General features: G+C 43.7%; 1 protein-coding gene across 1 annotated transcript; it reads left to right on the top strand.

The window, feature by feature from the left end:
* The first annotated feature begins 3,617 nt into the window (after positions 1-3,617).
* SCTR (secretin receptor) lies at positions 3,618-23,489 on the top strand. The gene is given in 15 exon segments (XM_009087813.4): positions 3,618-3,683; positions 3,685-3,741; positions 3,744-3,842; positions 7,328-7,454; positions 11,655-11,765; positions 15,570-15,673; positions 15,977-16,074; positions 17,059-17,191; positions 17,976-18,129; positions 18,219-18,279; positions 18,816-18,885; positions 21,556-21,647; positions 21,741-21,879; positions 22,054-22,095; positions 23,110-23,489. Coding segments are annotated over 15 exon segments (1,530 nt in total). The 3' UTR covers positions 23,287-23,489.
* The last annotated feature ends 1,581 nt before the right edge of the window (positions 23,490-25,070 follow it).

Genomic DNA, 25,070 nt, shown 5'->3' with positions numbered 1-25,070 from the left:
CGCGGCCCGGCCTGGCCCGGCCCTGCCCTCACGGCGGCCCCGCGGCGGTCGCTCGGCAACGGGGCAGCCGCGCTGGGCCGCACCACTCGCGGTTAGGCTGGGCACGATCCCGACAGCGGCACTCCGGCTCCTCTGAGGGGGAAAAGTGAAAAAAAAGCGTAAAAAGCACACCTTTTTTTTTTTTTTTTTTTTAAATCCTTCTCCCCCGTAAACATCGTTTTCAGGATTCCCAGTGTGGCCGCAGACAGAGCAGAGGCACTTCTTTCCCTTTAAAAACTCTCACCTGTTAACACCTAAATTGTTCTTACTTGGTTTAAAATAGATTTTGAAAGGTTTATTACAATATTGTTTTTTTTAAAAAACCCTCTTTTCCCCTCCCTCTCCCTTCCCTTCCCCACTTTTATGTTCTTGCTTTCAGCATTAAAGGTCCGTCCCTTGGAAAGTACTCCTGTAAATCTTTCTTCCGTGTATTATTCATACCACCCATAAATGATGAGGGTTTTTTACCTAAATGGGTGCAGTGGAAAAGGGAAAGCAAAGAAAGCAAAGTTTTCTTCCTTTTTTTTTTTTCCTTTTCCCCTTCAGACAGGAGATCTGGATTAAGAATAAAATAATTTACTTTCAGTTTTTTTAACACAGGGGTAAAATGTATCCAGAAGTAGTGCATTCATTTTGGATAAAAACATAAACAAGAAAAGCTTCAGATCATAAAATTCAGATCCCAAAACACAGTTCCCATGCTTAGTAAATGTAATTGCTTATGGTCAGAAAAAACTATTCCTATACCCTTGACATGATGTCTTAAATAAAGGCTTAATATAGAAAGCCAGAATTGTTTCCACAATGAGTTTTTTACTTTCATATTCTAAGAATAAAATTGTTCACTTTCAGTTTTTCTAACACAGAGGTAAAATAGAGCATATGTCTCCTCACAATTCACATGTATATCAGTCTGTTTGGACAGTGATAGCTGAGTGCAAACCAAAAACCATGTCTGCTTCCACATCAGAGGGTCTAAACTTGATGCACCTCTGGAGAAGCACTCTTTAAAATTTCCTGGGCGTGGAAAAGATAGGTGAAAAGAGTGGGTTATTAGCCAACAAACCTTTAGATTTCCTTGGGAAGGCTGATATAAATCAAAAATGTTAACCAGGATTTAAATAGGTGATTCTAGCCTCAGTTTCGTCTCTGTATTCCAAATGTCAGATGAAAACTGTGTGGCCTGATTGTCAAGCTGTAGTAAAGTCATTGCAAACAATTTAATTATTTAGCAAAGGGAGGAGAAAATTTAGTTGTTTCAAGGACTAATGGAATTTTTAAGCATTAATAAATAAATGTTTACAGTCGAAGTTGGTTAGTGTTTGATAAGTAAACAATCCTACAATCAGAATAGAACAAAGCAATTTCTTTTATTTACTCCTAAAGTTAAAGTGAAAATGTTTTGAAATGGTGGGAACAAACTCAGATGTTTCTTTCCTGGTTTAGATATCAGACTTAAAATAAATTCCAGCTGTGACAAATTTACAAGGAGTATATATAGCAGGTATAAAAGCAAATGCACACAGCTATTGTTTAATTAAACAAACACCTCATTTGGGTCTCTGTGAATTCTTGGTAATAATTCTTTGTAGTCTGCTGCTGCTGTTAGGTTTCCCAGCTCTCCCTGTCTGTCCCATTGGGCTGACATCTGCTGTGAGTCAAGCAGTGGTTTGCACAGGTGAGAATCTCCCAGGTTTTATTTTGCATCCATCTTCTTTCAAACACCCAGCCTGCACATGAATAAAGTGGGAGGATCACAAAATATTAATTCACACTGTTAGCATTTAAATCCATCATTGACTCTCCAGACTCCTGGGCCTATTTTGGAATAAGTGCCACATTCCAAAGTACATTCAGAAGCAAAGCTCTCTCAATTACATAAATGCAATAAAGAGTGCTGGCTTTCAGGGGAAGATGCTGCAATATGAATGGAATAATAAAATATTCCTTCAGCCAAAGGAAGAGAGAGAAGGACTTGACGCCCCACTGAGATGATGCAGCATTATCAGTGTGGTTTCTTCAGACTATACAGCAACCATTGTCTGTCTGCCTCTCAGGCCCCCTCTCAACAATTTGTTTAACCCTTTGATATTTTCAACCAAATTCTGTGAGGGAGCAGATATCTTCAAGAAATGAAAATCACTACAAGTTTAGTGTGGACTAGGGCAAGGAAGACTGAAACATTTGCCATTTGGGGGGGAAAGGATGCTGTGTGAGTGTGCTGGATGAGCAGGACAGAGCCAGTGTGGGGTTAAGTAAATGCTGCTGCTTGCCTGACTGCTGGTCAGGGACTGTGGGGAGAGATGAGGGTGGTGTGCAGGGAAAGAGGGATCATTGCAGCTCAGCGATCTTCATGAGCACATATAGAGATGAGCTGGAGCTAGGATGGGCATGGAAAGGGCAGCACTTGCTAGGCAACCCAAATTCCTTCATTGTGCTGCTCAGCGGATAACTTGTTTAATCCAATGGCAGGATTTTCAGTGCACAGGCAATTAGCCGTATATTTTTCCTAGTCATTGACTTTACTGGTAAACCTGGAGCACATCTATGTTCTGGGCAGCCCTTCATTAAGTTTGACCTGTCTGGTGATGGAAAATTGGAATAGGTGGTAAAAGATGTTTTGAGACAAGCTGAGGACTGTCGTGCTTTGAGGAAGAGCACTGGTACACAGTGCAAACTTTGGCTCTTTTTTGAAGCTGTATTCAGTATTGTGCTAGAAGTGAATGTGACCAGCAAGGGTTTGGAGTCCCTGCCGTGGCAGCTGGGAGCTCACACCCAGCTAAGCACACAGCTCCTTTACAACAGTTTTGCCACAGAAACAAAACCTGGAACAACAAAGAGTGCTCTGCTGGCAGGTGAGGGGACTGCCGAGGAACTATCTTTGCAAAAGCCAGGATGTCTGAAACCTACATCTCAGAAACGAGGTACCAGTGGGATCCAAATGCAATGACACCTTGCAGCCTACAGCATTTGGATGAAATGCAGACTGGCTGTTCCTTCAGATGCTGGATAAGAGGATGAAATCTAGGGAGTATTTGGAGTCCTCCCTGGAAGGGAAGAGCAGATTCTCTGTTTATCCCAGATTAGAAGTTGTCTTTGGCTCTGGCAGCTGTGCTCAGCTGGGCTTGGTGGGACATGCAGGCAGCTGGCTCACCTGCAGCAGGCTCTGCCAGCTTCCTGATTTCTGCCTCTCAGGGATGTGTGCTCCCTGCGGGAAGCATGTGCAGAGCTATCAAGAGCAGAAGCAGTGCAGGCAGCCTGAAGAACATTCCTCCAACTTGGTTTCTCAGCAGAGCACTAATTCCAGGGCTGTACTTCCCCTTGATTGTTTGCCCCTGCCATTGTGGAGCTGACATCTTACAGGCGAGTCCTGCTTGGTCCCTTATCGTGGGAGCATGAGGAAAGATCATTGCCCAGCGACACCCATCGATAACAGTGAATAATAGCCAGGAAGGGAGGCAGACAACAGTAGGAACATGCTCAAGAGAGGTGCTGTAATTCTTGGGACATGGCGCTTCTGCAGAGGAGGAGGAGAGTTGCAGGGTGGACGGGAGGGGGAGGGGGTCCTGTCACTGCTGATGCTCTCTAGAGCTCAGCAGCTGGAGAGAAACATTGGCTAAGGATGGTCAAAGCTGGGAAGGGAAAAAGGCAAGGAGGGAGAAGGATGAAGTGAAAAGAGCTAGCAGCCACACTGGAGAGCATACAAACAGTCTGCTGACCTCTGATGCATGAGGGATGAAGAAAACAGACTGTGATTGACTATGTGGACCATCTGGGTGTTCTTCTGGATTTCAGCTGTCCCGGTAGGTGCTCAGATCTATTTACTCTGGTTTGCATGGAATCACATGTTATCTGAGTAATGCCGAGCACCTCTATTCCATGAAGTTGTGGTGACTGTTTAAAAAGATCTGTGTAGAACCTGGGATTTTAAAATTTTCTTCTTGCTTCTGCTGCTTCCTGCACTAATTGACAGTGACTAGATGACTAGATGCTGGATGCCTCATTTTCCCCACCTTTATAAAGACAGAAGTGTTACTAACATACTTTGACAAACACAGCAGATGCTGTGTTGAAGGAGAAAAGATTTAACTCCATTCAGAGAAGCTTTACTGATTTATACCAGCAATCAATCCCTTAAGGGACAATGCCCACATCTAGCAGTGCCTCCCTGGACTCAGATTGAAAGAATGTGAAGCCATGATTATACCACAAAATTTGTCTTTTTCTTTTTTTTAGCTTTATCACTTTACTGAGATTTATGTGGCAGATTGTCACTGCTGAGCTCCAGGTGCTTGGATCAGTCAGAAAGGAGAGTGGAACCTGGGCTGTGATCTCCAGGTGCTGCTTAGGTTATTCAGATTTTGAATGCATATAAAACAAGGGGTGAAATATGTCTGGCTTGGGTGTGAGAAGTTAGGAAAGAATCAAATCACTGTTTCATTGCAACAAATGGAAAGATCAATTTCTTTGTCCCAGAAGGGAACTTGGCTCCAACTGTGAGAAAACCTGAGCTCTGCTTAGACATTTTAATTGCAGAGTGGATGCAATCTTCAAACCTTTTGCCTTTTGATCATCTTCTGCAATAAAAATTGTGACTGTGATGGTTTTCTTGTAATTTTGGTTTCTTGATCTTAGTACTACCTAAAGGACTCTGTAAATAGATGTAATTTCTCAGGGTGTCCCCAAGAGCACCTATTTCTATTGGTTCTTCTAATGTTTCAAAATACCTGTTTTGATTTTGCCAGGCATCTTTTGCTCTTTAAATCCTCTTATTATACTAAATAAATCTACTTATTTTAAAATGAAATGGCTGTGAATTCTGGATAATATTTAGATCCACTCATTTCACACTTTAAAAGCTGTGCTGGCAGTTGCTATCAATATTGCAGCCTTCTGCCCGTTCTGGAGATGTATTTGTCACAGTTATCTCTGTTTGGAATGGGATTGGTATCTTGTCTTTAAACAAAATTTGAAGAGGTCTTTCTCTCTGTCTTGGTTTCAGTTGGGATAGAGTTAAGTATCCTTTTAGTAGTTGGTGAAGTGTCAAGGAGATCACAACTGTTTCAGGGAACTGTTTAGGATGAGACATAGAAACAGCACGTAGAGGAGCCCCTTTTCCTCCTTGCTCTCAAGCAGCGGAGGCAGGCTGTTTGCTCCCACTTGTGGAGGGTAAACACGAGTGAGACTGAGCACAGCTGGTGGCAGAGTGGGGTTATCCGGCCACGCCATGGGAAGCGGCTTTCGCATCGCTCCGCAAACATCTGAGTGCGCGCACCCAGCCCGCTCCCTCGGATGCCTGTGTTGGCACAGACTGGCTCAGGGACAGGGCTGGTGGAAAATAAGGTCTTTAAACCCACACCTGGAAGCTCTCTGCTTTCCCTGGGCTTAAAATCCTTTTAGGTGCACCTCTATTCCCAGGAGTGGTATCCAGCTGATTAGAAGAATAGAGTGGACATCACTTTGTGGGGTAAAACAGTAAATGTAAGGCACTACCTAGGCTGTACTCCTGCTTGAACAACACATTTAGTGTAAGAAAGTAATGATGTATCAGATCATCAGGGTGACCTTCACAACTGTGTGTGCTAAAAGTGTGTGGCCTCACTCTAGCCATAAAGAAATAACACAGAATTTAAATCTTTCTAAAACAAAAACTTTCTTCGGACCCACATTTCTTAAAGGAAAAGAGTGCCCACACAATGTAGAGGCTTTTTTAAGATGGAATATTCCCCTGTTTCTGAGATAATTGTTAACATGGTTCCTAGCATTTATTTTTCCATATGTTCAGTATCATCTTAACAACCCAGACTGGTTATGTTTGCCACTTCAAATGCTCAGCATTCAAATCCTGGCATCAGAAGAGAGTTTCTTTCATATAAAGTCTTTGCATGTGTGATTCCAGAAAATTTGTTACATTGTGCAAAACTAGGTGATTTCTAGTTCATTCATGACACACAAAGACAAGGGAGGAGGATACTGAAGTTAAACACAAGTTTACACACCAGACCAATTAGATGAGGTATGATAACACTGTTGAAAAGATCGAACTTTGTTGAGAAATACAATACTCAAAAAATTTCCAGCCCAAATAGTGGGAATATGGCCTCTAATGTCTGGTAGCTAAAATTTAATTGTAGAAAAGCAATAGCTTATTACAAGGTTTTCAGGGATTGTTCTTTCTCCCAAATCTAATCTGAAAGTGATCAGCAATGCTACAAGATTTATTAGGTTGAGCAGTAATGTGATGCTGCAGGGTTAACTTTCTTGAATAAAGAACATAAACAAAGTCTCTCTGATAATTTTCAACTAATAGAGCCTGATGACTGGCTTCTAATCTCTTCATTATTCATGTACATACATTTGTGTTTATGTATATGTACATAAAAGTTCCACAGTGAGAATTTATAAAGATTTTGGGTTTATCCATTAGAAAGAAATTATGTAATTAAGTACAATGGGCACCTACTTATATTCAGGTTTCTTGTGTCAAAAAGAGTAGACACTGGAAAAATAACCTTTACCCTGCAAAGGGTAAAAATGCTTTTTTCCTGAACAACGTAACTGTTAAGACCCTGTCCTACAAATAATTTAGTAATGATTTTCAATATTTGTCATTTTGATGGTCTGTAGCTGTTTGGTTTTTTCACTCATTTTGGTCCAGCTGCATAAAACATAAACACACATTTAATTGCTACATCAGGATTGAGTGAACATTAACATTTCCACATGGTTTTATGAGAAAGAAAGCTGGGAAGATATGAAAATGACTTAGGACAAATTACCATCTAGGTTCTCGCTAAAATCTGGGTGAGATTATGCTTTCAGGTGGGCTCCTGCAGCTACCAGATGGTAGCAGGGAAACAGGCTTGGGTGGTCTGCAACCAGTGGGCATATTTGGATCGCTTGTGCACAGGAAAATGAGCTGCCAGGTGTATGATTTAACACAGCCATGGGTGAGTGACTGATTCTCTATCTCCAGCAGTGTCCTGGATGTTTCTGCAGTCTTTTGGAAGAGCATCCTGTTCATGTACTTAATTTAGCAGAATAACACATATTTCTCAATGTCAGTAATGTCAGCAAAAGGGAGAAGACATAAACTCAGTCTGTGTTCGCCTGCTGCTACTACAAAAATGCAGACTTAACTGGGAAAATTGCCTGTACTTCAAGGAAATATTGCTCACAATCAAGTGATAGATTTGCATGGGGAATATGAGTATAAAAAAGATAGATTCTGTTGAGATTTTATACGTTTTAAGAGGAAAAGTGATTCCACTGCTTTTAAAATTTGTAGATCAAAGCTATTCCACCTGTCTGTGACCTTCTGAGCGTCCTGAAAAGGGAGGAAGAAAGGTGTGTGGAGACTCTTTCCCTGGAGGCAAGGAACAGAACGACTGAAAATGATCTGCTCCTGAGCTCAGGTAAAGGCTGAACTAATGCACACGATAAAACCTGCTATCGCATGAACTGGGTGCCTCAAACTCAGATACCCTGGCATCTCTTCCCATAGGAGGTATGCACTTAGAATACATCTCTCCTTTAAGAGCAGAAAAACAGATAAGATCTGTTATGAGGCTTTTAGAGTGGGATTTTGACCTTACTGTGACAGGGAAAATTGTGGGAACTTTCTAACCCAGTTGCTTGACTGCAATCCGCAAAACTAAGGAACACACCAGCAACAAAATCTTGCAAATTGCAATCATCTCTTCTTAGAAAAGGATAATTTAAAAAGTCAACTGGCAACTGCAAATTTACTTAACTATATTTACCTTAAAAATCAATGAAGACCTGCAGCCAATATTTCAATCACGTGGAAGGTCCTCATTGCTTCCTCCTTGTTCCAAGTTACTGTCACCTAATAGAGTTCTTGAATTTCAGCGAGGATTTATCATCATACAAAAGAGGTTTTTGGCCTGGGAAAGTTGTGGTACTGAGTCCTCATCATGTAGACAGCTTTGCTTTCACAGCTGAGCAACTGGGGTCATGTGCAAGAGATTATTAAACCTTGCCTGTGAACTGCGTGCTATTTCCCCCAGGCAGCTGCTGGGTCAGCATCTCAGAGGGAACATTGGGTGTAGGCAACACATGACTATTTTTAGTGTGTGACCAGCCATCACCATTGAGGATGGTGTTGTGTCACTCACAGCATCTCACAGACTGAACTGATTCTGGGTGACTTTTGTGTACTGTAACATGGGCAAGGTTCTTACCAGCAGGAGAAGGGAAGGAGCTCCCATAGATGTGCTGTGTGCAGGCTGTCCTGGCCACAGATAGGCTACCATGTGGAGCTAGAGATAGTTAAGGTGTTTTCTTAGTTTCAAAGCCTTCCTCTCTATCAGAGAGTGTTGGACTCACAGAACAGCCTCACTATGACCTGGCCCAAGGACAGAACTCAGAGGGAAGATCCATTGCCTGGTTTCTTTGGATACCTTGCATTTTTCTCTGTTACTGTTTTATCCCTGTCCCTTGCAGACTGATGGGTATGAGCAGAGCTTCAGGGCAGTACAGCCACATGGCAGTGACAGGATACCTAATGGCAGGTACTCCACAAGGTAGATCTGTCTCATTGCATGCAAGAAGTTTGATGATATGAATAAATCAGTATAGTTTCTTTCCTTCAGTGAAGAGCAGGGTGGTTTGTCAGCCTATTTCTTTTTCTGCTTTGATCCTGTGATATGGCTCTAATGTTCAGCTCTGTGTTTCCTTGGCACCAGAGCTCCACAGCAGATGCAGACAAGTAAAACTCTACAGGACTGTGCCAGTGTGGACCTGCACTAGTATAAGCAGGCAGTACCATTTTACAGATGGTCTTGCTTTATCTCAGTCAAATAGTAGCTTCTCAGCAGAGACTTAATCCAATTTTAAACTGGATCCACACCTTAAAATTCACCCAAGGCCTTTCATTATTGGAATTTTTAAATGGGGTAATTCTGCCTAAAATTCTATCAAACTCTAAGAGAGGTTTGTTACCTTGGTAAATTAGGGAGTAATGCTTCTATCCTGGGAAATACATACCTGAAAATACCTCCAGCCTTTAAGGTATCTGCATGCCTGAAGTCCATGTGGAGAAAACTCCATACAAGTATTTCAGTTTGAAGAAGAGAGAAACAGAGCTGAGGAATTCAGTGCATATCCTTGGTGGGTCATGCAGGGAGGAATAAAGGTGGCTTCACAGGGTGTGGGGCACCTTCCACACCTTATCCTTCCTGCACCTGCTACAGCTACACCTACAGCTTTCACTGGCACAGACAGGAAAAAGGACAAAGTAGGGGACAAGCTCCCACTCTGCTGCACTGCTCACATCTCTGTGAAGATGGCACAAAGGAATTCATTGCTGGGGAATCAGGCACCAAGTACCTGAGCAGTGAGTGTTTCTTATCCTCCAGCAGTAAAAAGGAAAAGGAACTCTGCCCTTATGATAACATTAGCTTGGGAAAGGGAGCAGTGGAATATTAACATAACCCCAGTCACAGTTATGCTCTTTTTAGTGCATGAGTGAAGACAAGGAAGTTCTCTTGGGAGCAAGGAGCAGGGCAGGGAAGCTACTGGAGACATGGAACCCCTGATCATGGTGACACCGTGTATTGCTGCCAGGAGAATGCTCTGAGTGCTGCTTGAGGGAGATCCCAAAGAGCACAGGGCTCTGTGAGGGAGATGTTGCTGTGCTTTGTCTCCACCCTGAGGCTCTTTGTCTAGCCGGGGGTGGGAGACACCGGCGTTTATCCATGAGGAGTGGCAAGAAGCCCACCTACAGGAGGAGTAGCTCAGCTGGTTTTTGTTTTCTCTTCCTGGATGGAAACCACCCAACATAATTTTGCCAGGTTTTTCTGTGCACTGGGTCTGATTTTGGGCTTTTATGCCTGTGGTGTTGGCATGAAGGTTCGATAAACCAAACAATGCAGCACGTTAAGTCATAAATATCACCCAAGGTCAAGCTTTGCTTGCCTTTAAACTTTTGTTTTGAAGTAAATCCTTTCCAAGACTTATAAACATTGGCACAGGGAGGACACCAGGGCTGAGGTGCTGCCCTGGCTGTGAGCAGCTCTGTATTTTCAGGCACTAGGACTGTTGCACAGAAGGAAATCAATACATTTCTAGAAATGTAAATATTTTTGTCAGGCTAATGGAGGTTGGCCTTATAAAGCATGAAGTGTTTGAGGAGAATGCTTGGTCAGCACTTCCTCTCCTCAGCTTTCAGGGAGCATGCAGGGCAGACGGCACACGTCCGGATACAGCAGGCACAGGGTAGTCCTGACATGCCCCAGTGGCCTTTTTTCCCCCTGTTTTGTTGCACAAACCTCAGAGAAGGCTGTGCTAAAACCATTGACAGGGAGTGGAGGCAAAAAGGAATGAGTCTGAATGATTTCAACCTGTATCTGGAGAAGAGCAAAATAAGACATGGTAGGATTGCAGTTTCTCTTTGGTACAAAGAGATCAAATGTAGGTCTTCTCCACTAACACGCTGCACCTCAGGCCAAAATTAATCCATACTAGCATCCAGCACCTAAGTAAGATGTCTAAGTAGAGATCACCATCATACTCTGCTCCATTGGCCACCAGATGAGCTCCCTGATGCATCTCTATCAGCCCTGCCAGAAGCAATTCAGTCAAGCTGAGGATGCAGCTGGAAAAGTCTCCCTCCCTCCATGATTGGGAGAGGGGACCCTGACAAGCCCATCCTTAAAATAAGCAGCCCTTGCACCTAACTGAGAGAAATGAGGTGAGTCTGAGCAGCCAAGCTCAGTGAGTGGTCTGTTGGCATTGTTCACTGCAGCCTGAGCACAGTGAAAGAGAGGAGTATTTATGGTCATAAAAGGAAGACATTGATGCTGTTCCTCGCTATCCTTTCTCCAGTATGGTGAGATTAGTTCAGCTGGTTAGAGCATAGTGCCCTAATAATGTCTAGGTTGTGAGTGTGATCCCCAAATGGGCCATTCACTTAAGAGTTGTACTCTCTTTGTGGATCCCTTGCAACTCAGAATAGTCTGTGATTTAAGTGATCTGTGGTTTAAGTGTCAACCTGGCGCTTTTTAAACTCCTAGTCACAGAATCACAGAATAGGTGAGGTTGGAAAAGACCTATGGTTCATCTGGTCAAACCTCCCTGCTCAAGCAGGTCATCTACTTGCATTTTTTCATATTTACAAAAATATTATGTAAGGAAAACATTAGGATGAAAGCTTTAGAAAGTGAAAGCTTTAGAAAGACTGAAAATAAGTTTAAAAATTTTCATCTGATTTCCTTCACCTTTCCAGGGCTATTCAGTAGTTACCAGCAAAAAGGTAGCAAAAGGCCTGATGTGTAGTTCAGATTGACTCTAATTGCTATTTGTGTGTCTAGTAGAGACCAGTGGCATCAATGACAAGAATAGGACAGGTCTGGGAGCTTGATGAGGCTGGTTTGAAGCAATCAGGACTTGCTCTGTCCTATCCAGGTCTCAGCAGGACTTGCACTGTCTCATCCAGCTTGCTTTTCAGAGCACTGAGCATCTTTGTTCCTGTAGCTGCCTTGGTCTGTGGGAGATGCTTGGAGATGTCTCCCAGTGTTTCATTGCTGGAAGAAGTTTCATGGTATTGTGTCACTGGGATATGCTCTATGGTATTTCCTTGTTGCCCCCCCCAGGCAGATGTGCTGGAATGTGGGACAACATGAGCTGCTGGCCTTCATCCACTGTGGGACAGACTGTCAATGCTCACTGCCCTGAATTCTTTCAGATGCTGACTGGGAAAAAAGGTAATGCTAAAATGGTGCTTTCCTCACCCAGATGTTTTTATTAAACACTTATTTATTAAGCACTTCATTTTTTATTTCTTTACAAAGATGCCATGCTCATTTCTGAACTTGAAATGAATATTTTTCCCTCCTTCTTTTGAAGAACAATAGTTACTTAGCAGGTCTGTCTCCCCCTCCAAGGTGAACATGAAAAAGCCTGGAATTACAGTAACAAGATCTTTAAAGTGTTTGTACTTTCTAGCCAGATGGAAAAAAGTGCAGGAATTAAATGCTATCCTGAAAAAGCAGGTTTTTAGCATGGTTTCTCAAGGAAAAGGGTTTTCTCCACTCAGGCTCAGTGTTTATTTCTATCTTTCCCTTTTAATAACTCCTAGAGCCAGTGGCTGGTCCCAGAGGATCTTGATGGGGACAAAACTTCACACAGCATTAGGTTCACACGAGCTTTGGCAAAACATCCAGCTAGACAGGCAGAAAAGATCCCCTTTTTTGCCTTCATTAAGAGGAAATCTGCTCTGGGGATTTCTCTCTTGCCTGTGACAGGATCCATACAAGTGACACAATCTCATGGAAATTCAGGTTTCATGGCTCACCAAACAATTCACTCAAACAGAGGTGAGCTCAAGCAATATTTTTTGTCCTTTTTTTCTGTGATATCTAAGTTAGAAATGAAGTGAAATTTACTCCCAGTAGACTACAGTAATCATGAGCCTGCTTTCTGTTCATTTCTGCTTTTCAGTAATGCCTAAGAAATGTGTTTATGTTTCTCTTTAGGGAGTTAATATTCAAATGAGAAGAAGGTTTTGCATTCTTCAGTTATAGGGCACAGATTAATGAGGTCCAGTACTTGCAGAAAAGCAGACAGATTCATTTTATGAAGGGAGGAACAGGAGACAAAGTATTAGATTGTCTAATAAAGATTACATAACTCAAAGGAGAAGCACTTAGTGCTCTTTAAATGAAATCAGACATGAGCCACTCAGATTAAAATAAAAACCTTGCTACTTTCTGTACACACGAACATTATCTGCCCTTTGAGCTCTTTAAGCTGGTTTAAAGCCAAAGGATAAACTACACCAAGGCTTAGATCGCTGAGGAAACCATCCGACTGGCATCTACTTCAGCGCAGTGATCCCGGCCCTCAAATGCAGGAACTGAAATCCCTGCTGGTCCAGCCACTAGAGGGAACTGCTCCCTGCCTCTGTCCTTCTCACCGGGGAAGAAAGCAGGAATTTGTACATCCAAAGGTCATAATTACATCTCAGATGTTCACTCCCTTATCTTGGAGAGAGACAGCTTAAACTTTAGTTGCCCTCCTTATCGAGAAGCTGATAAACAGTAATCAGAGTGACAGTGTACAAGACAGAACCCCAAGACCTGGTCCATCATCATTCGCATCTTATTTCAGTCTCTGCATCTGGCATTTTGGGTCAAAGTCAGCAATAGTTTACCCTCATTCTCATGGCCATCTTCTATTTTGGTTTTATACTGTGGTTGGCTGGTGACTTCAGAGTTTATTTACTGCTACAATCATTGCCCTGTTTGAAACAATTTTGAAAAAGAAAAAAAAAAATATTTGCTTGCTTCAAAAGAAAAGCAAAGGTTTTCTCTCCTCACCACTTACAAAGCAGATGGGCAGCCACAAATGCCAAAGGCCCATTTGTTAAGCCATGTGGATGGCTCTGAGCTCTGCCAAAACCCTGGTCTCTGTGCTCACTTCTTGGATCTAGACCAGACTGTCTGGTCCCTTTCTACATAGCAGACCAAAGAAACAAAGTTATCTGGAACCAAGTAACAAAACTGAGCATGGAATGAAGGAAGGTGTGACAATCATGAGGATTCAGGGACAAAGGTTACATCAGATAGCCCCAATCCCACAGCCATCCCTTTAGCCAGAGTTCCTTCTTGCCTAGGCAATTCCAAAGTACCAGTAAACACCAAGCTGAATCCTTAGACTGCAGACTCCCAGTCTGCTCTGAGTGGGGCATGATGCAGTTTCCCCAGTGTGTATGTCACCCATGACCCAGGAGCATTGTAAAAATTTTCCTTGTGCCCATCCATATGATGTACAATCATATGGCACAATCTCCTGTGCTTTGCATGTAATGCAATAGTGTGTGCACACCAGCACAGAACTTCACCTCTTGTCTGATCTGCTTTGACAGCCTCGAGCACAAAACAGCCACAGGCTTGTTTACAAGCACAGTGCTTTGCTCACACTGAAGTAGAGAATCTGCCACCACACCACCACTTTGCTGGGTGCCAAGACAGCCTGGGGAGAACCTTTTGGGAGAGCTGCTTCTTTCCTGTTGTTGCTGCACTGCAGCAAAACATAAAAAACCTGGCTTATAAAGCAAGCCTGGCCCTTTCAAAGATGCTAAACTGGAACAAGGTGTTCAAAAAAACATCAGAATAATAGTCTGATAAGGACACACCCAGAGCTCTTTCCACTCAGGGTTCTAAGCCTGTTTGCTGTGCCTTGCAGGTTTACAGAGGTGAGTTCAAATCAAGTGCAGACATGCTGTCAGGTCACCAGCATTAGCTCAGAGGTAGCAGGAGCCCTGACTCTGTCCTGACAATTCCAGCAGGGCTCCAAAGAGGATTAACCATTGCCAAACACATCTCCCTCAGTTTCCTCAGCACTGCAGGGGTGTTTCGCAAGAGCCAGACACCCTAAAGTCCTCGTGGCTAAATGAGTGGGAAGAAAATGGACTTTTATGGTGCCCTCTGGCAAGGCTTGTACTAAGAAGGACTGCAGGTTTCAGGTCCCCTTTAAATACCTGCAAGCATTGCCATCACTGCAACAAAGCCAGGATTTCACTCCATGTTTCTGAAGTGTGATTCTTACCAGGCAGATCAATGTGACTAGGACAGTGGGAAGTTGTGTTACTTCTTTGTAAAAGTTTCTCTTCAGCACATAACAAACATGCCTGCTAGGGCCACTTTCTTCCAGTGACATTGTAAATGGTGTTGGGCAGGACTTCCCACTTCCACTTTAGAGCCAAACATAAATGTGGACAAGTTCAAAACTATCATGTTCAGCCATGTGCAGCTTGCTGGGCATTCATCTCACACAGCATTAGGAGTCTAAAAGTCAGACATCCCAGTAGTAGAGGATCAGGCAAACTGCCCTCTGTGGATACCAGTCTGAAAAATGAGTTGAATTCTGCAAATGTCTGTTTTTCTCTGAAGACACCCCCAAGGGACACAGTTGAACTCTAGTACTCAGCTTTCCAGAAGCTGAGCTTAAGTGAGGGGAATTTCTTCCTAACCTTTAATTTGCAAGTAAGCAAGGAAATCAACTGTGTAAAATAATGCCCAGTGTGGGGAAAAGAGTTTTAGTATTCATTTAAATCTTACTGAAAATCTGTGATCATCTACAGTTTGTGTTCTATTTGGAGCATGACAAACCACAGTAAGGCGGTGGGAGCATTCAGCAGAGTATCAGGTTTTTGTGGAGCTTGAATCTGTGACTGAACAAGTCATGTGTTTGCTGATCTTGGAATAGTGGCCAAGAAACACCAGATGTACCGAGCAGTATTATTTATGTTGCAGTTAATAAAAACACATCCATCACAGTCATCCCTGAGTAGGCAAACAATATTATGACCCACACAAGTACACTGGGAAAGTATCAACAGAATCAGCTCAGCTGCATTTTGCCTCCAGCTATGCAGAGTGCACTGCCTGTGGCAACACACTCACCCTCTTGGAGCAACCCTACATGGTGACTGAACCCTGAGGACAGCAAAGATAAATCTGGAAATGGTCATACCCCATTCTGTCTTTTTTATTGTTACCACACAGGTTTTGTGTACCGAAACTGTACAAGTGAGGGCTGGTCAGAGCCGTACCCAAGACCTGACATTGCTTGTGGCTACAATGTCAACGACACCACCAACGAGGCCAGAGTGAGTCTGAGTGCCCATGAGCACAGATCTGCTGCTCTGGGGCCCTGGGGAGAAACACTTTTAGGAGAGACTGATTGATGTTGTGATTCAACACAGGTGGAGCTATTGCTATTGGTGGTTTTCAGCATGAATACTTCCTGCAAATGATTGGAAGTGGTTGCTCAGGGTGAAATTTCAGTAGCTGATTTAGCTGATTTTACAAGAAAATTTATTCATTAAATAGGAGGAGGGATCTTTCCTTTGGTGTGGGCTGATGTCTACCAGGCAGGCAAGGTAAAGGTGTGATTATATGTTCCCCTGCAGCGTTCCTATTTCATGACCCTGAAGACCATGTACACCATCGGATACTGCACCTCTCTCGTGACATTGATGATAGCCTTGGTGGTCCTGGCTTCCTTTAGGTGAGGAGAACCATCTCTGGTTTGTGTTTGGGCAGGACTTCTGGTCATCTCAGCTGACAGAAATCCTTCTATTTACTTTCTAGGCAAGCTAAAAATTGAAGTATATCTGAAAACCTTTATAGAAATCAGTACAAAATTTATCTCTGAACCTGGTCTCCCAGAAAATGTCAGGGCTGCTTATTATATTGTGCTCCCCTTTTCTTTTCAAATAATAGCTGGATGCATGTTGCAAATGGCATTTGCACCAACTCCCTGATGAGCTCTTCCCATGATTTCAGTGTCCTTTGGGCAGAATTTCTTTCTCCCTGCTGCTCTTTTCCCCAATTGAGGCTGTGGCTAAATCTTTGTTCTAAGTGCCACTGCACTGACTTGTGGTAAAGTATTTCAGGTTTCTATTATCAATCTGACATGCAGCTTATCTTCACTCATCCCTGTAACCTGGAATTTGTACTGTGCTGCTTATTCAGTGAAATAATTTCCCTTACAGTAAATGTCAGGGCGGCACCTCTGGGCAAAAGGAAACCCAACTACTTTGCAAATTCATATTCAGGCTGCACAGCCTCTGGACACAGACTATGTGAAGATTTAATACAGAAAACACTGCAGGCACAAGTGCACTGTGCTGGCAGAATAAATAAATTCATCCAGGTGTGAATAAACACCTTGGGTTCATGTTACTACAGAAAGGAGGGAGGGAGGGATGCTAGAACAAGCATATTGGCATGAAATCACAATTTTCCTGGCAACATTCAGTTTGTTTTAGTACCTGAGTGGAGCAGATATGACTGTAGCTTTTTAAGGTCTTCTCTAGGATATTCCCTTGGGAAATGCATTAGTCTTCCTTTCACAGTCAGAACTACACTGTTCTTCATTTGTCAGTTTATCACTGCTAAGGATTGAAACCTGTTGTTTACATCCACAGGTTCCTTATATTGGTGAGGAATGTCACTTCACTGGATCTCTCTCTTTTTTTTTCTTTTACAGAAGGCTTCGCTGTACAAGGAACTACATCCACATGCACCTCTTCACGTCATTCATTTTGCGAGCCTCATCCAACTTCATCAAGGATGTTGTCCTGTTTTCCTCTGAGGACACAAATTACTGTGGGGCATACACGGTAACTCTCTGCTCACCAGCTTGCTCCACCCCTCAATTTCCCAGCAGGATCCTAGCAGGATTTAGCGTACAGGGAAGGAAATCTCCATCCCAGCTTTACGTTCATCATGAGGGGTTATGGGAGAAGAGAGGTATGCTCTGCCCCTTCTCTGAGAACACATTAAATACTGCTGGCTAACACTGCAGTGTAAGTCTGAGACCTCCCAAATTTTGAAATGCTTTTGCCTTTTTCTTCTTATTGGCAGCAAACTATTTTGAAAATTTGGGTGTGAGGAGGGGTGAACAGCACTGGAGATGATGGTCAATGGTTTAAACTAAAAGATAAGAATTAGGGAGAGGAACAAATACTGGCTAGTTTTGTTTTGTTTTATCCCACTGGTTCTGCTGGATATTTGTTGCAGAAAAATAACCTTTTGAGAACATTTTAGATTGTATTTATCAACTGCTTTTCTTGGGGGAAAAAAAAAGGATTGACAATACATTCATATCCTTCTCTAAGGTGATAGTTGTGGTACTAGGAAGATAGTAATAGTGAAATTCCCCTGAGACAGTAACCTGAATCCAAGTGTCCATGACACATTCAGTTCTTCTAGTGAGGCAGTTGATTAATGCATTTAGGAGTGCCAGCTCTGCTTTCTAGTCATGTGAACCCCTGTCTGGAGGACACCCATTTAGTCCCCTAATTACTATAAAATCTCCATTTGCCAAGATTAATTTTCAGCTCTCTGTCTGCTAGAAGGTAGGAACAAACCCAGGCAGAAGCTAATTATCCTGTCTTTCCTCAGGCTGGCTGTAAGCTCACCATGGTCTTCTTTCAATATTGCATCATGTCTAACTACAGCTGGCTCCTCGTGGAAGGGCTGTACCTCCACACTCTCCTGGTGATTTCCTTCTTCTCGGAAAGGAAGTTCCTCTGCTGGTTCATCGCCCTCGGATGGGGTACTGGTTCTCCCTTCAGTGAGGACAACTGGGTTTTTCCTGCCTTTGGCATGGACTTGTGAAGCAGTAACTGCTTTTTCCAATTGCAGGTGCCCCAATGGTGTTTGTGGCTGCATGGGCGACTGCTCGGCAGCTCCATGAAAATATTGGGTAAGTGGTGTGGACTGGGGGAAGCTGGCATGCCAGGGGGAGCATGCAGCCCCTGTGCAGATTGTTCCATGGGGTCCTGCTCATTTCTAATTGCTGGGAGCAAGTAAATCAATCAACATCCTGCTGTGGTAGGAGCCTGGATCCTAGTGTGGGTGTGAGTAGAGGTACAGCTGAGCAACAGGAGAAACAGCTTCCAATTCCATTTGAGCATTTTCAAGGGTAGGAGGTAGCCTTCAGGTATGAATTCAGACCACATGTTTTCAGTATCTGTATTTAACTTTCTGAACAGTGAAACATTGTTTCTTTCTCTTTTCCCTTTCAAAATTTTGAACAGAGTTTGTACTTTAAGGGAAGCACTTGTTTCTGTCCGGTGCAGGTGTGCAGTTTTCTGTCAGACACGTTGTACCACTCAGTGAGAACAGGAAATTAGTTTTGTAGAAAAGAGAATAGGGGCCTATCTAAGGCGCAAAACAGACTAAACCTGTTTGAAAAGATACCAATGTTTTGATAACTGACTGCACCTTCTATTTTTACAGGTGTTGGGACATTAACACTGATGCCAATACCTGGTGGATCATTAGAGGCCCCATAGTTGTGTCTATATTTGTAAGTCTTTTCTGGGACAAGCAGATTCAAACTGTATTTTCAAGTACTGTGAAGTCACAGCTCATCTACTCAACTTTGTGTTAATGAACTGATCTTAGGCATGTGTCTGAACTGGTGTTACCCATGAGTTACTGCTTAAGCAACTTCTGCTCAGCAGGACTTAGTCAGTAACTAATGGCCCAAAGCTAAATTCACAAGAAAAGCCAGAGTGTCCTCCCAAGAAGCAAGTGCCTGAAGAAGATCAGGTTTCCACATCCTGTTGATTTCACATGAGCTTGGTTGTTTTGTGGAAGCTTGTTTTGGACTGTTTCAAGGAAAGCTCCAGAGGAGAAATGAGTGGCTGTACATTTCAGTACAATTACTTTTGTGTCTGCTGGTCAATGCCTCCCTCAGCAAAGCCAAAACCAACTTGCCTTACATGACCACTGGCTTTTGTTTTCAGGAATGAAAAAGTTCACAGGCTGCACACACCACATATTAGCAGACAGTACTGAGGCACTGCTCAGTGAATTAAGGCTCAGGCATTGAAACTCGGTGTGAGCCTGCCCAATGCAAGGCAGTAGTGATGACAAGAGCAGTTTGGTGTGTATAATACTCAGCACCTGTGTTTTGAGCATTTGCTGGTACTCTCCTTCAGAGCCTTAGGTACCAGGGGGCTAGAGCTGCTGCTTAGGATAGTTGTTCTGCATGATGAAGATGCTCTGGGTCAGACCATGCTGCAATGACCTGTCTGAAACCCTAGCCCAGAAATGTGAACTGCTGGTTATTCTCAAGTAACCCACTGACACTCCAAGCGAAACCCCAAGGGCTCCTTGAGGTTTTCACGTTTCCAGTAAGAACCATTTTGTTTGCAAAACACAAACTGCAACACTTGCACACTTCTCAGAAACCCAGGCAGCAGAGATGGTGGGTTAAAGTTCTGCTCCTATTGACCAGTGAGCAATCCTGCATCCCCGCAAGACAAGCAGCAGACCACACAAGTGATTTAGGATCAACTTAACCAGGTCATGGCATTTATTTTTCTTTATGAAACAACCCTCATGCTAGGAGCCACTCAGCAATATATAAAAGCCAACAAGACCCAGGCAAGACAAAAAGCACAATCTTAGTTTATCTTTTGGCGGCTCCTACCCGCTATCACCTTCCAGTTGTCCTCAGGATGCTGATCCTGCCTTGTTTAGCTGCTGAAGGCAGAAGCCGCCTGCATGACTCCGCAAGTTTTCCTCAAAAGAGGCTTTACTCAAGCCCATAACCAAACAAGCAGCCAGATCTTAAGAACCCAGATCTAATCTCTGTATTCCTCCCAGCCTTCAGCAGTTGAAAGGGCAGAAAATCAGCACCGGTAAACACCTTTGTGCTCCCAGGCTCTCGCTCATTCCCGCGCTGCCCGCGGGCAATTCCTTCGGGCAGGAATCTCCCCGCTCCCCCTTCCCCTGTGGTTTTTATCAGTGAAAAGTCCTGCTCAACCTACACGGCTCTTCCCTGGCCTAATTGGTTAAAAATCCCAGCATACCCAGACCTGAACCTCCTTTGCTCCCCACCACCCCTGAAGTATTTCTTTCCTTCGTGGTCTCCACCTCTATCTCTCCCCAGCTTTACTCCTTTCCTCCTCCCTCCCCAACTTCCCCAAACTTCCAGCCCTCTCCAGACTCCCTCAGCGGCCACAGCTGCTCCCTTTCCATCCGGTAACTTTAAAGAGCTCAGGGACTTGCTGTGTCTGTCCCATCTCCTAGATACCCGGTTTTTTTGGGAGATCCACACCCCCGAGCCCTGCTGCCATGCCCCCAGACACGCTGGACCCACCATGAGGAGGATGCACCTCTGCACTGGAGTTTCCCAGCTCAGGGAAGGGTTGAGGGCCAGCCACAGAGCAGGGTGCTGCAGAAGGGGTGCAGGTCTGCAGGCTGTGCAAGCCAAGGGCAGATCAGACCGAGGTCTCTCCCCATGGGGTGCGAGGCGCTGGCCCTGGGACAGACAGACAGACAGACACGCTCAGGCGGCTCTACCTCCCCTGCAACTCCCACTCTATGCCTGAGGGTCAAACGAGCTATTGCCTCATCTGCTCCCAAACTGAGCAGATCAGCATTTTTATCTGATATCCACCCTTCCAGAGGGGGGAAATGCAAAAGGAGGAACTCCAGTGTCGACTCTCTCCTCTCCCCACTTTTAACTACTCTGCCTCGTGATCCCAAACCACACTGAGTGTTTTTAGCAGGGAACAAAGAGCACACCTAGTTCCAGGGCTGCCTCTTTGCTGGCATCCACAGTGGGGCCAGACTGTGCAGAGGCTGTCAGAGCCCCACAGCCAGGGGGACCAAACCCATGCTCCTGGTTTCCCTGCCCTTTGGTGATTTGCCTGGATAACAAACCCTGACCATCTCCATAACTAAAGCTGCAGCAAACCAGCAGGGAAAGCAGCCAGCTTCCAAGCCCAGGGTGGCCAAGCAGACTGGAGCAGAAGGAACAGAGACTGGGATGGGAAGATGGACTCAGGCAGGCCAGACCCAACCCCTCTATTCTTTCTGCTTGTTCCAAACCCCACAAAGTGGCTCTGCTGATACCTACCAGTTACCTAAGTGGATACTGGGTTTGTTGTTTGGTGGGTTGCTTTTGTGTTCTTACTTTGTTCTGGTTTTGGTTTGTTTTTTTTTTGTTTTTTTTTTTTTTCAGATTAATTTCATTCTCTTTGTCAACATTTTAAGAATCCTGATGAGGAAGCTCAGCTCCCCCGAAAAACGGAGCAGTGATTTCAACCAATACAAGTATGTCCCTTACATGCCTTATAAGACATTCAAGGTCACCTGAGCATCTCTTGCTCCTTCTACACCAGCTTTTCCCTCTGTTTTCATTCTCAGGAGACTTGCAAAGTCAACACTCCTCCTCATCCCTCTCTTTGGGGTCCACTATATCATCTTTGCTTTTTTCCCTGAGGATGCAAGCAGCGGCACAATGGAAATTCAGCTGTTTTTTGAATTGGCTCTTGGATCATTCCAGGTAATATTTGACAAGCTATTATTTCTTTAAAATAAGAAAAAGAGGGAGAACATATAACTCTGCAAGAGACTTGAGTTTTCAATGGCAAAGCCAAGCTGATTTCCCTTGAGATGCCTCATCCCCATTCAAAAGCTGAAACTGCAATCCTGTGACCACGGTTCTTTTATCTTTTAGGGCTTTGTTGTGGCTGTACTTTATTGTTTTCTTAATGGTGAGGTGAGTTTCATGTGTATAACATTCTTTTTTATTGCTGAAGCATGCCTCGTTAATCAGTGGGATACATCCCCCAGTGAATTACACGTTTTGTCTGAGGGTTTTCTTCCCAGCTACCTAACATCACTCTTGAAATTCCTCCTAGACCAGGCAAGCCTAGGTAATTGTATGCCAGATGCAAACTTCACCTCTCAACTACTACAACCCTTTCATAAATCAGATAACATTATTACTGTCTGGGAACTGAGGGTGGGAGCACCATCCCTCACACAGTCACACTGACAGCCGACTGCTTCTGAGGTATGACACCATTATCTGCCACCCCATCCATGGCTGCTTTATTTACTCAATCCTTAGGAGGGAATTTATCAAAAGCTATACCCAGTCCAAGTTTATTAGGATTCTTATAAGGTAAAGCTTCTGGTAGAGGGATTGTTTCCATTGTAGTTGCATGACAACTCCCAGGCTTCTGGGCTAGAACTTGCACTCTGAAATGTTGCTGCTGGTAGAGGTGGGGGAAACATACAAACCTGGAAGATGTAGAGCTAATTGGATGGGGGGGAAAAAAAAGCAAGCCAGTGCCTAAGAAAAAGTCACTTTGAAATAAAGGAGGGTTTTGAAATACTCTGATCTGTCAACAGGGTTCAGAAAAAATGGTTTTGAAAAGAAAATCTGCATTTTTAAATTTTTTTTTAACCTTAGAGTGCCAAAATATCCTGGTTTTATATCTAAAATGAAAATTCTGGAAAAATCTAAACCAAACCCTTCCTAAGGCCAGCTAGACTCTGTGAACAGTTTCACCTGCAATTAAATAGAAAGTTGTGTGGCTACAACAACAGCATCACTAGAAGTGTCAAGAAACAGGCCCTACCTTAACCCCTTAAACTGGGGTTTAAATAACTAAGCCCGAACCTCGCAAAGGTAACCCACTCTCACTTTCCTGTTACGCTGCTCTCTGCAGTGCAGGGTTCCAACATAAACTAGCTGAACTAAGTATTTTGTGGCCCTTCTACCTAGGTTCAGCTGGAAGTTCAGAGAAAGTGGAGGCAGTGGCATTTAAGCAAGCACTGGCGACAGCATCTCAGCACGTCAGCGAGTAACGGAGGAAGCGGCTTGACCCAAGAGATGCAGATGGTGAGGTCCAGCCCGGCAGAGCACAGGAGAGGAACCCTCCAAAGGTCAAGTGTGCTTTAACTCTGTGCACCTGAGGGTACCTCCACGCTCAGATACACATGGCTGAGTCCCATGGACTGAGCTGGGAGTCCTGTGTCCATGTCCAAAGCGGGACTTGGCTGTGGATCAGCGGCTCTTGGAGCACATCTGTTTGTGTATATCCTGTGCAGCACCATGGTTATTTTGCAAAGCAAAATGGGCCAAAATATTATGCTCTTCCTTGAGTTTCTGCCCACAGTAATTTGTGTTTCTTTCCACACCTGCTGCTAGTTCTACCTTAAATGTGACCTTCCATTTTCCATGTGGCTCTCCAGCATGTTCCAGGCTAAGTCAGGCTGGTGTGTTTTTGATGTTCTTTATTTTTTATGCTGCAGAAGCTGGGAGGACATTGAATTTTATATGATGAAGGTTACATGCCAGCTTCCATGGGTTTGAAATGCAAAATTAATTAATCCCTAGAATTTATCAAGGTTCAAAGCCTTTCTGTTGTGATGATGGATGAATGGATGATGGACACTGAGAACATAAGGCACAGCTGAGCTCCAGTTTCCTCTCTGACTGCAGATCCATTGCACCAGTGACAGTGGCAGGCTCAGACAGGTTTTTTTGCCTTTGCCTCTTTTAGCAGCAGAGACCTTGGGAACAACAGTGGTCCAATTGCATAGTTGTATCATTTTGAAATGGTAACAAAGCTATTACAACATATTCCAAAGGTGACCAAAAAAACTTCAGTAAGATAGCTCATCCCTATTGTGTCTGTAACTATGAGACTTGACCATCTTGTATTTGAAGGGAAGAAATTAAAGCTCTTGAGACATCTAAAGGTCAATTGAACTGGACAGTAGAAACTATCTGGTGAAAAACAGTACCATAGTGGCAACCAAAAATCTCTTTAGAGTCTACAGTTCTTCTTGTACTAAAATCTGCAAGGCTGTGCACTGTAATACGCTGTCAAAAAGTATCTGAGCTATCACAGCTTTATGCTCTTAAGGACATAATTAAGCAGATTTCCCTGTTTTGAGTGGGAAAGGGATAAAATAATTCATCTGACAAATTAAATCAAATCTCCTACTTGATTTTGTATCCACATTTCCCTAGCTGGGGTGATTTTTGGCTGGGTTTCTTCAAGGGCAAAGACTTGAACTGAAAGCAAACGGTGTTTATCACTTCTCCCTCCTCCCGATCATCTGCAAGACATTGGCAAAACATGCATGGCATGTCAAATGCTGCCTGAGCAGCAACCCCCTCTGCCAAAACTGCTCCAACGAGCTTTTAATCACACCAAATGCCTACATGGCAGTCTTCTGCCATTTTATCAGAAGACAAACATGCAGAGAAGGTCTAAGGATACATTCAAGCTTAAATTACCTGTACTGAAGCAGGATTTTGAGTCATGTTAATTCTCTTTGAAACTCAGAGATTTAGGAAAAAAATGTTTTTTTCACTGGCAGTGCTGACAGTTATCCCACAGCCTCCCTGGTGAAGCAGGTGCTGCAGCAGCAGCACAAAGAGGGCAGCCAGGAGAGGAAGGGCACTCAGCAGCAGGGAGAGCTTGGTGGTTGCTCCAGTCTGCCCTGCCTGGCTGGCTTTCTTGGCTCATGCAGGTCACCCAGCAGTAGGAGAGTTGAACCTCTTTACAACCAGTAAAAAAAAACAAGATGTAAAGCTGGCTAGTGTTTCAAGGAATTACTTTAAACTTATATTTTTGGAAATAGCAAGCTTTCAAGTTGGCTTTGTCCTTTAAAAATCAGCCAAAACAAGTGGAAGGAAGAACAGGAGCAGGATCAGTCCTATGACTAAAGGAA

This window comes from Serinus canaria, chromosome 7 (assembly GCF_022539315.1).
Source record: "Serinus canaria isolate serCan28SL12 chromosome 7, serCan2020, whole genome shotgun sequence".
NCBI lineage: Eukaryota > Metazoa > Chordata > Aves > Passeriformes > Fringillidae > Serinus > Serinus canaria.
This window is presented reverse-complemented; position numbering and strand designations above follow the sequence as displayed.